At 42.8% G+C, this 13175-nt stretch overlaps 1 protein-coding gene across 35 annotated transcripts in view; it reads right to left on the bottom strand.

Moving 5' to 3' along the window:
- Positions 1–13175, bottom strand: part of LOC115201175 (neurexin-1a) — a 92016-nt gene that overhangs the window by 67631 nt on the left and 11210 nt on the right. For 22 of the 35 annotated variants that reach the window (XM_029764565.1, XM_029764547.1, XM_029764566.1 and 19 more), the window contains 3 exons: positions 11107–11136; positions 8786–8797; positions 71–372 (listed from right to left, as the gene is read on the bottom strand). In XM_029764565.1, the coding sequence (XP_029620425.1) occupies positions 71–372; positions 8786–8797; positions 11107–11136 (344 nt within the window). The remainder of the gene's footprint in view (positions 1–70; positions 373–8785; positions 8798–11106; positions 11137–13175) is intronic. The other 13 variants (XM_029764578.1, XM_029764548.1, XM_029764553.1 and 10 more) reach the window with 2 other exon arrangements.

Raw genomic sequence — 13175 nt, 5'->3', positions numbered from 1 at the left:
CCTCCCTTTCTCTATAACCCCCTCTACCCCTTCCTTCCCACATCCCACTCCCCTGCTGTTGCCAGGTTACCTGTCTCAGGTTGCGCGTGACCTTGACATCGTGCCATGCGTTATCGTTAAACTTCCCGTTAACCGGCTCCACCAGGGCCTCGAAAGCCCCGGACCCCAGGTTGATGACCAGTGACACGGCTCCGTTCTTTAAGGCCAGGTTGACGTAGTCAGCCGACTTTCCTGTGTGGAGCATCAGGCCGTTCCTCTGCAGGGTCTTAAAGCTCAGGGTGATCTCATCGCTGGAGGACTGGATGGGGCTGGGAGACAGGTCATAGCAGAAATACTCTGATCCCTTAAATGTTGCTAAGTAGTCCTCACGGGCTGGAGGGGAGAGGGTGCGAGGGAGGGAGGGAGGGAGGGAGGGAGGGAGGGAGGGAAGGAAGGAAGGAAGGAAGGAAGGATTTGGAGAGAAGTGGGGAGAAAGAGAAACAGAAAACATTCCATGTTTGTTTTTAATGTGTAATAATATTTATCAAGAGCCCCATTTTGAATGTGTGAACAGCAATGTTAGTGACAAACGGAAACCTAATAACCGGAGGCATTTCAATATCTAACTCTTTGGTTGCTCATCCAGTAGTCTGGAATGAGTTGACTGCATCGTTCATGAGTGAGTTGACATTGAACCATATGGATCTGTCGTGATACTTCACTTTCTGATGAATTCAACAGTCATTATGAATTCAACAGTCGTTATGCATTCAACAGTCATTTGGCCTCCCGAGTGGCGCAGTGGTCTAAGGCACTGCATCACAGTGCTAGAGGCATCACTGCAGACCCTGGTTCGATCCCAGGCTGTATCACAACCGGCCGTGATCGGGAGTCCCATAGGGCGGTACACAATTGGCCCAGCATCTTCCGGGTTAGGGGAGGGTTTGGCCGGGGTAGACCGTCATTGAAAATAAGAATTTGTTCTTAACAGACTTTCTTGGTTAAATAAAAAAAATAAATAAATACAAAATTAAATCTGTCATCTTGTTAACAGAGGAATGCTGTGTAGTTTGAGGTGATGTGTTCTTAAGCACCTATCAGCAACTAGCCATGCCAGCCCAGTAGGGCAAACAGCCAGAACAGCCAACCACAGCTCAGACAGCTTCAAGCCAAAATAGCTACTTACCATGTCCACCTTTAATGACCCTCAAGGACACTGGACTATCTCATAGTATATCACACACATACACACACATTCAGGTAGACACACATCCCACACACATGCACACACAACCACACACAGACACACCGGGAAGAGATGAGTGAGGCAACATTATCTATCTTTCTTTCACACCAATTCCCCTCTCCGAGTCATCCTTCCCCGCTTCCTCTATCACTCTCTCTGTTATCTCTCACACCTCCCTCCTCTCCTGTCCTCCTTCCAGCAGTATCTAAGGCAACCCCCCGAGCCTCTGGCACTGGCAGCATCCTCTACACGTCACTACTGACTACAATAGAATGTAACGATCTACCATGTAATACAATACAATACAATGGAGCGATAAGAATTTAATTGAACATTCTTATATAGAATATCATTTAACATTCTTATATGGAATATCATTTAGCATAATAGAATCAATTGTATGCCAGTATGTGTGCCAGGATATAAATGGGAACAGAAATGTCTTTGCCAGCATGTCATCATGGGTGTGACCGTGTTCTGGGTATAATTACCTCCCTCCCAGTGTGTGTGTGTGTGTGTGTGTGTGTGTGTGTGTGTGTGTGTGTGTGTGTGTGTGTGTGTGTGTGTGTGTGTGTGTGTGTGTGTGTGCGTGCGTGCGTGCGTGTGTGCGTGTAAATATTGGTGTATTTGAGTCAGGAAAGCTATTACCAACTCAGAGCCTGCAGCGAGTCTTTACCGTGGAGGGAGAGCGAGCAGGAAACACACGTACGCACACACAAATGACAGGGCTGAGTGTGAGAGGAGACAATTTCTCACAATGAAGAAAACACAGACCCTTCCACCACCATTCTAGATCTAATTTACAGTCATGCCATTCGATTTCAGGCAACCATTCTGCCATTTTGGCTCTTATTTACAGTCATGTCATTAGATCAGACAGCAGGACATAAAACATCTCTACATCGATCTGTGGGCCAGTTCACTATTCTATCACACACGTACACACACACACACACACACACACACACACACACACACACACACACACACACACACACACACACACACATTGCAGCTGATGTAGTGGCTCTTTTCTCTCCTTCTCAGCCTCTCACATAGTCATTTGCCATTTCCATGGTAACCCTGTGCAATAGGGCTACAGCTGTGTGTGTGTGTGTGTGTGTGTGTGTGTGTGTGTGTGTGTGTGTGTGTGTGTGCGCGCGTGTGTGTTTGTGAGAGAGGGTGATTGAGTGAACAGTACATTATCAGGGACAGCTGTACTGAATCAAAATGGCGGATAGAGAAACAGCAGGCTGACAACACTACCTGAGAGAGCAAGAGAGAGAGACATATGCTGGTGTATCTAAATCCACAGTAGTGGTCCTGTAGTCGTGGAGATAACACGCTGCATCTCATTTCAGCTAACCATGCACTTATTCTATCAGCTCCTTCCAGCCTGCACACACACATGAATGGGCACACATACTGCATATACACACAAGTCTACACGTCGTACATACACCATGTGTACATACTAGCACACGCATATGTTGAGACACTCGCCCACACATACAAATGGATGTCCAGCTCTAGAATGTATGCTAATCACAGGAGGCTAGTGAGGGGAGGACGGCTCATAATAATGACTGAATGGAATGGTATCAAACACAAGGAAACCATGTGTTTGATACCATTCCTTTTATTTCATTCCAGCCATTACAATGAGCCTGTCCTCCCAAATTAATGTGCAACAAGCCACCTGTGATGCTAATGTATGCTAATACATGCAGACTCCAGATATTAACCTTCAGTCTGGTACATACAGCCAAGTTACACCCTAAACCCTTTACACTTATATCCTATCCCCTTAACTCGTACACCATAGGGCCTAGTTGCCTGACGATTCACCCTGAATTTATTTCCACTGCTCTATCGACAGCTACATACATTCAGTCTGAAACGGCCATCCTAGAAGTCGTTTGTTTGACTTCAAAGTGAGGGGCATTGTGTAAAACAAAGTCATCAGCGATTGGATGGTCTCTAATAAATCTAACTAATCGGAGTATCAAAGTTGGTGGCATCATCATGAAGGCAGGCCCGACCCATCGGTTTCTGGGACCAATCAGAATGGTGAGACTGTGTTCACATTCTAGAAATCGTTAGAGAGGGCGGCAAATCCAGACTCATCGTGGAGACGATACATCAGTTAGCCGGAGCGATGTGGATGGGTAGCCAGGCAAATCGCCTCTTGAAAAAAAAAATATATACATTTCCGGTCAAAAGTTTTAAAACACCTACTCATTCAAGAATTTTCCTTTATTTTTACTATTTTCTACATTGTAGAATAATAGTGAAGACATCAAAACTATGAAATAACACACATGGAATCATGTAGTATATTTTATATTTGAGATTCTTCAAATAGCCACCCTTTGCCTTAATAACAGCTTTGCACACTCTTGGCATTCTATCAACCAGCTTCATGAGGTAGTCACCTGGAATTCATTTCAAATAACAGGTGTGCCTACTTAAAAGTTAATTTGTGGAATTGATTTCATTCTTAATGCATTTGAGCCAATCATTTGTGTTGTGACAAGGTAGGGGTGGTATACAGAAAATAGCCCTATTTGGTAAAAGACCAAGTCCATATTATGGCAAGAACAGCTCAAACAAGCAAAGAGAAACGACAGTCCATCATTATTTTAAGACATGAAGGTCAGTCAATACAGAAAATATCAAGAACTTTGAAAGTTTCTTCAAGTGCAGTCGCAAAAACCATCAAGCGCTATGATGAAACTGGCTCTCATGAGGACCGCCACAGGAATGGAAGGCCCAGAGTTACCTCTGCTGTAGAGGATAAGTTCATTAGAGTTACCAGCCTCAGAAATTGCAGCCCAAATAAATGCTTCACAGAGTTCAAGTAATAGACACATCAACATCAACTGTTCAGAGGAGACTGTGTGAATCAGGCCTTTATGGTTGAATTTCTGCAAAGAAACCACTACTAGAGGACACCAATAAGAATAAGAGACTTGCTTGGGCCAAGAAATATGAGCAATGGACATGAGACCGGTGGAAATCTGTTCTTTGGTCTGGAGTCCAAAATTTGAGATTTTTGGTTCCAACCGCCGTGTCTTTGTGAGATGCAGTGTGGGCGAACAGATGATCTCTGCATGTGTATTTCCCACCGTAAAGTATGGAGGAGGAGGAGGTGTTATGGTGTGTGTGTACTTTGCTGGTGACACTGTCTGTGATTTATTTAGAATGCAATGCACATTTAAACAGCATGGCTACCACAGCATTCTGTAGCGATACGTCATCCCATCTGGTTTGGGCTTAGTGGGACTATCATTTGTTTTTCAACAGGACAATGACCCAACACACCTCCAGGCTGTGTAAGGGCTATTTTACCAAGAAGGAGAGTGATGGAGTGCTGCATCAGATGACCTGGCCTCCACAACCCACCGACCTCAACCAAATTGAGATGGTTTGGGATGAGTCAGACCGCAGAGTGAAGGAAAAGCAGCCAACAAGTGCTCAGCATATGTGGGAACTCCTTCAAGACTGTTGGAAAAGCATTCCAGGTGAAGCTGGTTGAGAGAATTCTAAGAGTGTGCAAAGGTGTCATTAAGGCAAAGGGTGGCTATTTGAAGAATCTCAAATATATTTTGATTTGTTTAACACTTTTTTGGTTACTACATGATTCCATATGTTTTATTTCATAGTTTTGATGTCTTCACTATTATTCTACAATGTAGAAAATAGTAAAAATAAAGAAACACCCTTGAATGAGTAGGTGTTCTAAAACTTTTGACCGGTAGTGTATATATATTATTGTCACATACACCGGATATGTGTAGTGAAATTTGTTGTTTTACAGAGTCAGCCATAGTAGTACGGCGTCCCTGGAGCAAATTAGGGATAAATGCCTTGCTCAAGGGCACATCAAAAGATTTTTCACTTTGTCGGCTCGGTTATTCAAACCAGCGACCTTTCGGTTACTAGCCCAACGCTCTAACCGCTAGGCTACCTGCCACCCTGAAACTAAAACCCTTAAAATATATAGTGCACACTAGCTTCTAGCACTATTTAACACCTACAGACTGGTCTCTGTCACCTATAGCCTTGTTTCTTTTTACCCCTAGTCTCAAACCCCCCCTACCTCTCTCTCTCTCTCTCTGTTGCCATGACAATCTCTCCAGTTAGAGCCCAGTGTTTTGTCTTAAGCTGGATAAGATCAGTTTTATCCCAAGACTCACACACACGGACACGCACACACACGCACACGCACACGCACACGCACACACACACACACACACACACACACAAACCCCTTAACGCAGGTCATTAAGAAATGATGATAAAGTCAGAAACAGCTTCGGAATGGGCATCAATAACAGAATGGGTTTATAATTAATGGTCTGGCTACTTCAGCTGGCCTAGTTACAACTGACAAGTGCAATGAATGATCCTGCACCCTTATAGGCAACAATTTTGTTGTTTTAAAAAATACAATCCCCTGTGTGAATAAGGTCTATTGGTTAGGCACTTGGCCCAAATTAAACCTTGCTAATATTCTAAATTACAATAACGTTGTGAGTTAGTTGGGGGCTAGCTATGTCAGCCATGAAACAGAACTTTCCCTTTATGCCCAGTAACTAGCTATTTAGCTAGCACAAAGGAAGTAAGGGAAACAACAGGGAAGATGAAGCTGCCCGTAGGTAGTAAGTAGCCAGATGACAGATGAATGTTATAACACAGTATTTCTAAATTCCATACACAGATTCATTGACTGGGAAAAGATAAGAAAAGCTTTTTTCTTATCATCCTAAAAGCTCTACTAAACATATCCTGAGAATAAAACATCAGCAACACGTTTATTGTATTATTGTTTCCACCTGCCTCGGTTGAATTCGCTGTCGATGTTTAATTGAAAACAATGACATCCATGAGTTGCCTATGTGGATGCATCATAAGTACAGTACATGTTTGTGTTTGTGTCTGTGTGTGTTTGGGAGGACAGCCAAATAGGACAGCCAAGCCTGCTATTCTATGGTGTATAGACTGGTGTAGACTATCTCTGCCCAGATAAATACTGTACCTTGTCTATCCCCTCTCTCTCTCTCCCTTCCCGTCTCCCCTTCGTATCAGAAGGGCTGTTCTGTCTCTCTCAGGTACATCAGGGCTCTGCCCATCTATTTTCTATCTCTGACATTTCCTCTCCCCCTTATCTCCCAATTGCATTATTCTTTCTTTCTGCTCCTCTGAAACACTTCCCTATACATCCCCCTCTTTCTTTTCCCCTTTCTCCATTGCCCTCTCTCGTCCTCCCCCTCTCTCTGTCCTCCCCCTCTCTCTGTCGGTCTGGTGTGTGTATGGTCTATGTAGTGGTGAGGGTTAGTAGTGTGTGTGTGTGTGAGAGTGAGTGAGTGAGTGAGTGAGTGAGTGAGTGAGTGAGTGAGTGAGTGAGTGTGTGTGTGTGTGTGTGTGTGTGTGTGTAAAATGAGTTCCTTTGATTGCCAACGCTTTATGAGTCAAAAATGATGAGTCACAATCCACCTCCCTCTTAACACATACCGACTCACGCGCCTGCAGTGCATAACCCCCCCCCCACACACACACACATATGCATGTACACACACATACCGTGAAGAAAATACACAGGCAGCCTTACTCATGCATATTTACACACAACACACACAGAAAGAAGGCACTCGATAAAGGTTATTTGTGTGTGTGTGTCTGTGAGCATGTGTGTGTGTCTCAAAGGTCATGTTTAGAGAACGCTTGTTGTGTGATGATATGGTTTGGTTTGTCCAATCTGTAGCACACACACACACACACACACACACCTATACTAGCTAACCACAGCCACACTGTAAAGGCTTTGCCATGAATTTGACAGTAACTTACAGGTAGCTAGTGGTAAGTTACTCTATTTCATATTGCAGTACCCCTACTGTTGTCACGTCCTGACCAGTATAGGGGTTATTTGTATTTGTAGGTTGGTCAGGACGTGGCAGAGGGTATTTGGTTCATGTGGTTCGGGGGTTATGTGTATTGTAGAGGGGTGTTTGATTTATTATTTCCGGGTTTTGGTTTATGTTCTATGTTTTGTTTTTCTAGGTTCATTCTAGTTCTTTGTATTTCTATGTCTAGGTAATTGGGTGTTGGACTCTCAATTGGAGGCAGGTGTTTTTAGTTGCCTCTGATTGAGAGTCCTATATATAGGTATGTGTTTTGTTTGTAGTTTGTGGGTAGTTGTATTTCGCACTGCTGTGAGTATTAGCATCTGTGTCGTTCTGTGTCGTTCTGTGTCGTTCTGTGTCGTTCTGTGTCGTTCTGTGTCGTTCTGTGTCGTTCTGTGTCGTTCTGTGTCGTTCTGTGTTCACATTTATTTAATAAAATATAATGATGAACATGCAACCCGCTGCGCCTTGGTCCTCTCTACCCAACGACACCCGTTACAACTGTAATCTAAACACAGTATCAAAGCAAGTACTGTGTAAGGAAACAGTACAATACCATAAGATTGGCTGTATATACTGCAAAAAGTCAATGTTCCTGTAATCGTAATGAATGAATGAAGGAATGAAATTCATTGAGGGGAGATGGGGTTTGTATTACTGTCTCATAAAGCTGAAATAAACCTTCTCTGTCTGTTGTAACGGATATTGCAGTTGCACAAGCAGGACGCAGCCCTTACACATTGCATTTCGTGTGATGATGTTAGCTAATCGTTGGAGCTGTTGCCGTATCGTAGGTACTAGCCACTACTACTTTGACTGCCTGTCTGCCTCCTGCTTAGCCAATGTTTGCAATGTTTATTCAAAAAAATAACATCAGATCGCTAATTAGAATGCGTGTCTGTGTCTTGCTTGTGTATACTGTCTAGATAGCTGAATGTAATTACACACTTGAGTTGTGCATCATGACACGAGAGTAGTCTTCTTAACAACATCCAAAACACTTCATTTCCTTGGGACCAATGAGACAGACACCAGTCACATGCCTGAATGCATGCACGCACATACTGATGTCAGAGTGAGTTTGACTGGAGCAGGACTGACTGACTGGCACTTTGGAGATACAGACCCTAGACATCTAAGGACTTAACATCTCTCTCCCTCTCTCTCTCTCTCTCTCTCTCTCTCTCTCTCTCTCTCTCTCTCTCACTCACTTCTTCTCTCGCTCTTTATCTAGCCCTCCCCTCTCTCACACCCGCAGACAATCCCCCCTCCCACGCTTCTTCAGAGAAACACATTTCAGATAGTCAGCTTCAGAAAGCTTCTTTACTCTGAGCCGACCACCCCTTCAGCCCCCTCTGACTCCTTTTACATTACATTACATTACACACACACACACACACACACACACACACACACACACACACACACACACACACACACACACACACACACACACACACACACGCACACGCACCACCTGCGTGTACAGCAGCTACATGGACAAAGAAACATTCCAATTCTACACGTACATCATCTTACATTATTACAGTGTGTAGCCATTCAGTATAGCTCACCGCCATACATTCGAGCTCATAGCCATACATAGCCATACATAGCCATACATAGCCATAAGCAAGAAGGAATCGTATACCTCTGAGCTTTCCTACAGTCAGATATTGAAGAGAGAAAGGGAAAGAGGGAGGAGGGAAGGAGGGAGAGAGTAAGTTGGTTGTGTGAAACTAAGAAAGCAAAGGGGAACCATTTTGAAAAGGTAGAAAAGCAGCACTGGCGTCAAACAAGACCAAAATACTCCCAAAGGAGCAGAATACACTATTACACCGTATAGTATTATAGATATCTCTATGAGTACCACACTGCAAGCTAAGCAGCACTCCCACCACCAACTACAGTCTGCTGTATGAAGGTTTAGAATGTAAGAGATACAAACTACTCAATTCTGTCACTGATGCATTCCAAACTGTGTTTGATTACCTCTGAGTCTGAAGTGGTGTGTTGTAGTACAGTACAGTACCACTAAAGTGAGCAGTGGTAATAGTAGTATAAGTAATACAAGTAGTAGTGGTGTGTTTGTGTAGATGTCATGTGCCTTTACAGACAGTACAGAGCTACAGCGGTGTGTTTGACAGCACTGCTTTTATACACTTTTGTTCGTTTTAATACACTGTTAAAAACTACATGAACAGAGAACTGGCCAATAAGAGGGGAGTTCCCATGTGCAGGAGGCAGGCAATGGGAGGGGAAGGGATTGCTGCAGGGAGGGGTTAGGATGAGGCACCAACAACCTGCAACAGACATACAAGCTGCAACAACACACGCACACTAGTGATGCGCAGGTCAGCTGTTTGTTCATTCGCACCCTCCCGCAATTTCTAATAACCCATCCGCAACCGCCCGACTATATGTGATAGAGTGAAAATCTGAGGTCCGAACCCGACCCTAAGCCGCAAATATAGAAAATGCGCTGTACAGAGATGGCGGAGTAATTTTCTGACAGGCCTTTTAGATAAGCCTATGTTCCTGCTTTTAATTTAAGACATTTTATTTGCGGTGGCTATTTGTTAGTCAACTTGTCTGTAATTAAATACATGCAGCTTCTCTTCTGTCATTACTTGTTGCTCTAGAATACTAAATAAACCTTCGCTCACCAGAATAATGTCATAAATCAATAGAAGGAAGCCTTGAATCTAGTTGACATCGGTAAAATGTTTTCTTTCATCTCTGCTTCTCTCATGCAGCAAAGACATTTAGAGACCGGGGAGAAAATTCAAAAAAAATAAAAAAATTGAACGATTTTCCCTTTGACCGGTTTTAAGGAAATTAAAAGCTGTGAAAACTACCCGACATGTTTCTGATAAGAATTCAGTTCGGCTTGGATGCATATTTTATGGTTGAAATACTATCAGCTTTTATGATGCTGATAACGATAGCACTTTTACAGACGGTCCCTAACCGTGCAGTCATTCTCTCAAGATGCTGAAATAAATCATATTTCTCCACTCCTGTTCCCGAGCCAAAATGTACATTTGGTGTATCATTTTACTGCAAGAAATGCATAATTCTGCAGGAGTTAATATTATATTAGGCTATGTGAGAGGTTATAGAACTACAGTCAGTGTCCAGATTTCAGTTACTATTCCATTTAACCCACCGCAATCATCCTCTTTTACCACTTCTTCCCCATACATTAGGCTACCTACTGTTCTGGCCCTCCTCTTTATTTTCAACTCTACATTTCGCAGCTTTTCTCTTATTGAATTAAACTCCGACATTGGCCTATTTGCCTCAGTGGATTAACGTTAACCTTTTCTGCCCAAGTTCCAAAAACCATTTGGCAATTGCTGTGTATTTGGCGAGCGTACTGTTAGGCCCTAAAGCTTAGGCTTAGGTTACGCACTAAAGGCAAATCAAAATAATGAAATAAATACCTCAATGTAGCCTATAGATATGAATTGCACAAGAATGATACATTTATGACATTTTAATGTATTATTTTCTCTTTATTCAACCCGCCTGCCCGCCACCCACCCGCCCTTCATCCACGCCATATTTCATGACCCTAAACCCGCAGATATAACCAGGGGGACTGCGGGTTATGAGTCAACCCACGCATCACTAACACACACACACACATGCGCACACGCACACACAACAAACCATCCATGGAACCAGACCTTGATCTAGGATCAGTTCATATCCTAACACAAAACCCATATCCTCACCTTAACCACACATCTGGGATCAGTTAAGCCTCTCCATATCCTAATATACCATAAATAACCCAATACAGACAAAAATCAAACCTGACCTTGGATCAGCGTCTAGGGTCCGGCAATGATGAGGTTTGGGGTGAGGGGTGTGGTGGGGGTGGGGAGGTGTTGGGGGGGGGGGGGGGGGGGTGATGGGGAGCAGCAGGAACGGGAAGTGATGTCATAATGATGTAATAGGTCGTACCTTGGTCGCCGATCATCAGGTGAGCCAGACCTTAAAGGAAGACAAGAGCACAGTCAGCACAGCAGAGGAGCATGACGTGATTTTGTCCACACACACACATACATACACACCCAGGCACACACATGTGCCCACACACACATGCTCAAACATACACACATAGACACACACTCACACACAATCATGATAGCGACCGTTGCTAACATTAGCTCACAGTGATGCTAGTGTGCGGTGAACATAAGATAAAAAAAGTAGTCTTTCTATTAAATACTGTATATAGTTAGAATAGCACAGTGATTCTCAGTTTGGAAATTGTAGATACTTAAGTTCTAGACAAATAAATTACAATTTGGAAATTGTAGCTACTTAAATTGTAGACATAAATTACAATTTGGAAATTGTAGACAAATAAATTGTAGACACTAACAGAGTTATCCTTACCTAGTGACGCATTCCTGTAAAATGTGGGAACGTTCATTCAAATCGTTCAACTGTAACTGTTACAAGCTGACAGTTCACTGCAAATGAAAGTCTTTTTGAACGCACCCTTGATCTGTGTGGAGCACCAACAGCTGGTAGGGGGGGTTCTACAACAAACCCTGCCACCCACACGTCTAAGACACACACCATGTTTAAACTTGTTGTCAGCTCATGTTGGTGTATATGTGTGTGTAGCTTCTACATATATCAAAAAACTGCGGAATCACGCACCCACACACATACACACACACACACTATGTACACTGGTCTTGCTCTCTTATCTGTTTAAAAAACGAAAATATTGTATCTCTCATTCGTGAAGGGGGTGCTGAGTTAGTCAGCCTCGTTATTTCAACTGCCTTCCGATGACCTTTTTATCCCCTGAATTGTTTGTTTATTCTTTGGTGCCATGCTGCTTTTTTGCACTTTGACCTTACTTATGTCATGTTTATATTTGCTATTTTATTACATTTATACTTTGTAATTGTCCTAGGGTATCTTGTATTTGTCCTAGGGTATCAAATCAAATGTATTATTATTATTACACTGTCGGTCTCTAACCTCTTCTGAAACCTTATTATTACACTGTCGGTCTCTAACCTCTTCTCAAACCTTATTATTACACTGTCGGTCTCTAACCTCTTCTCAAACCTTATTATTACACTGTCGGTCTCTAACCTCTTCTCAAACCTTATTACTACACTGTCGGTCTCTGACCTCTTCTCAAACCTTATTATTACACTGTCGTCTCTAACCTCTTCTCAAACCTTATTACTACACTGTCGGTCTCTAACCTCTTCTCAAACCTTATTATTACACTGTCGGTCTCTAACCTCTTCTCAAACCTTATTATTACACTGTCGGTCTCTAACCTCTTCTCAAACCTTATTATTACACTGTCGGTCTCTAACCTCTTCTCAAACCTTATTATTACACTGTCGTCTCTAACCTCTTCTCAAACCTTATTATTACACTGTCGGTCTCTAACCTCTTCTCAAACCTTATTATTACACTGTCGGTCTCTAACCTCTTCTCAAACCTTATTATTACACTGTCGGTCTCTAACCTCTTCTCAAACCTTATTATTACACTGTCGGTCTCTAACCTCTTCTCAAACCTTATTATTACACTGTCGGTCTCTGACCTCTTCTCAAACCTTATTATTACACTGTCGGTCTCTAACCTCTTCTCAAACCTTATTATTACACTGTCGGTCTCTGACCTCTTCTCAAACCTTATTATTACACTGTCAGTCTCTAACCTCTTCTCAAACCTTATTATTACACTGTCGGTCTCTAACCTCTTCTCAAACCTTATTATTACACTGTCGTCTCTAACCTCTTCTCAAACCTTATTATTACACTGTCGGTCTCTAACCTCTTCTCAAACCTTATTACTACACTGTCGGTCTCTAACCACTTCTCAAACCTTATTATTACACTGTCGTCTCTAACCTCTTCTCAAACCTTATTATTACACTGTCGGTCTCTAACCTCTTCTCAAACCTTATTATTACACTGTCGGTCTCTAACCTCTTCTCAAACCTTATTATTACACTGTCGGTCTCTAACCTCTTCTCAAACCTTATTATT

This window comes from Salmo trutta, chromosome 10 (assembly GCF_901001165.1).
Source record: "Salmo trutta chromosome 10, fSalTru1.1, whole genome shotgun sequence".
In the NCBI taxonomy this organism is placed as follows: domain Eukaryota; kingdom Metazoa; phylum Chordata; class Actinopteri; order Salmoniformes; family Salmonidae; genus Salmo; species Salmo trutta.
This window is presented reverse-complemented; position numbering and strand designations above follow the sequence as displayed.